The 796-nt window shown below is 56.9% G+C and overlaps 1 protein-coding gene across 1 annotated transcript; it reads left to right on the forward strand.

Moving 5' to 3' along the window:
• Positions 1–4: 4 nt before the first annotated feature.
• Positions 5–728, forward strand: EMH_0097840 (uncharacterized protein; the record flags this gene model as incomplete). The annotated part of the gene is made up of 2 exons (XM_013502612.1): positions 5–9; positions 143–728. The coding sequence occupies 2 exons, from the start codon at positions 5–7 to the stop codon at positions 726–728; spliced, it is 591 nt and encodes a 196-aa protein (XP_013358066.1).
• Between the last annotated feature and the right edge of the window lie 68 nt (positions 729–796).

The following is a 796-nucleotide window of genomic DNA, read 5'->3' on the forward strand; positions in this document are numbered from 1 at the left end:
GTTGATGGGGTAGAGGCCAGCGATAAAGAAACCTCAGAAAGCAGCGACAGCTCCAGTGATACATAGCTGCTGCAGCAGCTGCTGCTGCTGCAGCAGCAGCAGCAGCAGAAGCAGCAGCAGGTGCTGCTGCTGCAGGAGATAGAGCTGCTGCTGCAGCAGCAGCAGAAGCAGCAGAAGCAGCAGCAGCAGCAGGAGATAGAACGGCAACAGATACAGCTACAGCAGCAGCTCCTGCAGCACCAGGAACTGCAGCAGCAGCAACTGCTACAGCAGCAGCAACTGCTGCAGCAGCAGCAGCAGATACAACAGCAACTGCAGCAGCAGATGCAGCAGCAACTGCAGCAGCAGATATAGCAACAACAGCAGCAGCAGCAGCAGCAGCAACAGCAACAATTGGAGGAGTGCTGCTGCAACTAGCGACACCACCAATGCTTCATAGACAGCAGCAGCTGCAGCAGCAGCAGCAGCAGCAGCACTACTGCTGCAGCAACTGCAGCAGCAGCAGCAAATACACTTTGTTGTATATAGGAGCAGCAGCAGCAGCAGCAGCAGCAGCAACATCTGCCGCTCCTAATTGTCACAGCAGCTCCACAAGGCTGCGCATTCTGCTGCAGCAGCAGCAGCAGCAGCAGCAGCAGCAGCAACTGCAGCAGCAGCTGCAGCAGCTGATGCTGCTGCAGGGAATAGAGGCTTCGGGATACCCGAGACAGCCGCAGAAGAAAAAATAGCAGCAGCAGCAGCAGCAGCAGCAGCAGCTGTTCCTGCAGCGGCAGCAGCAGCTGCTGTTGCGGAACTT

This window comes from Eimeria mitis, genomic scaffold (genome assembly GCF_000499745.2).
Source record: "Eimeria mitis Houghton genomic scaffold, Emh_scaff9718, whole genome shotgun sequence".
NCBI classification, from domain to species: Eukaryota; Apicomplexa; class Conoidasida; order Eucoccidiorida; family Eimeriidae; genus Eimeria; species Eimeria mitis.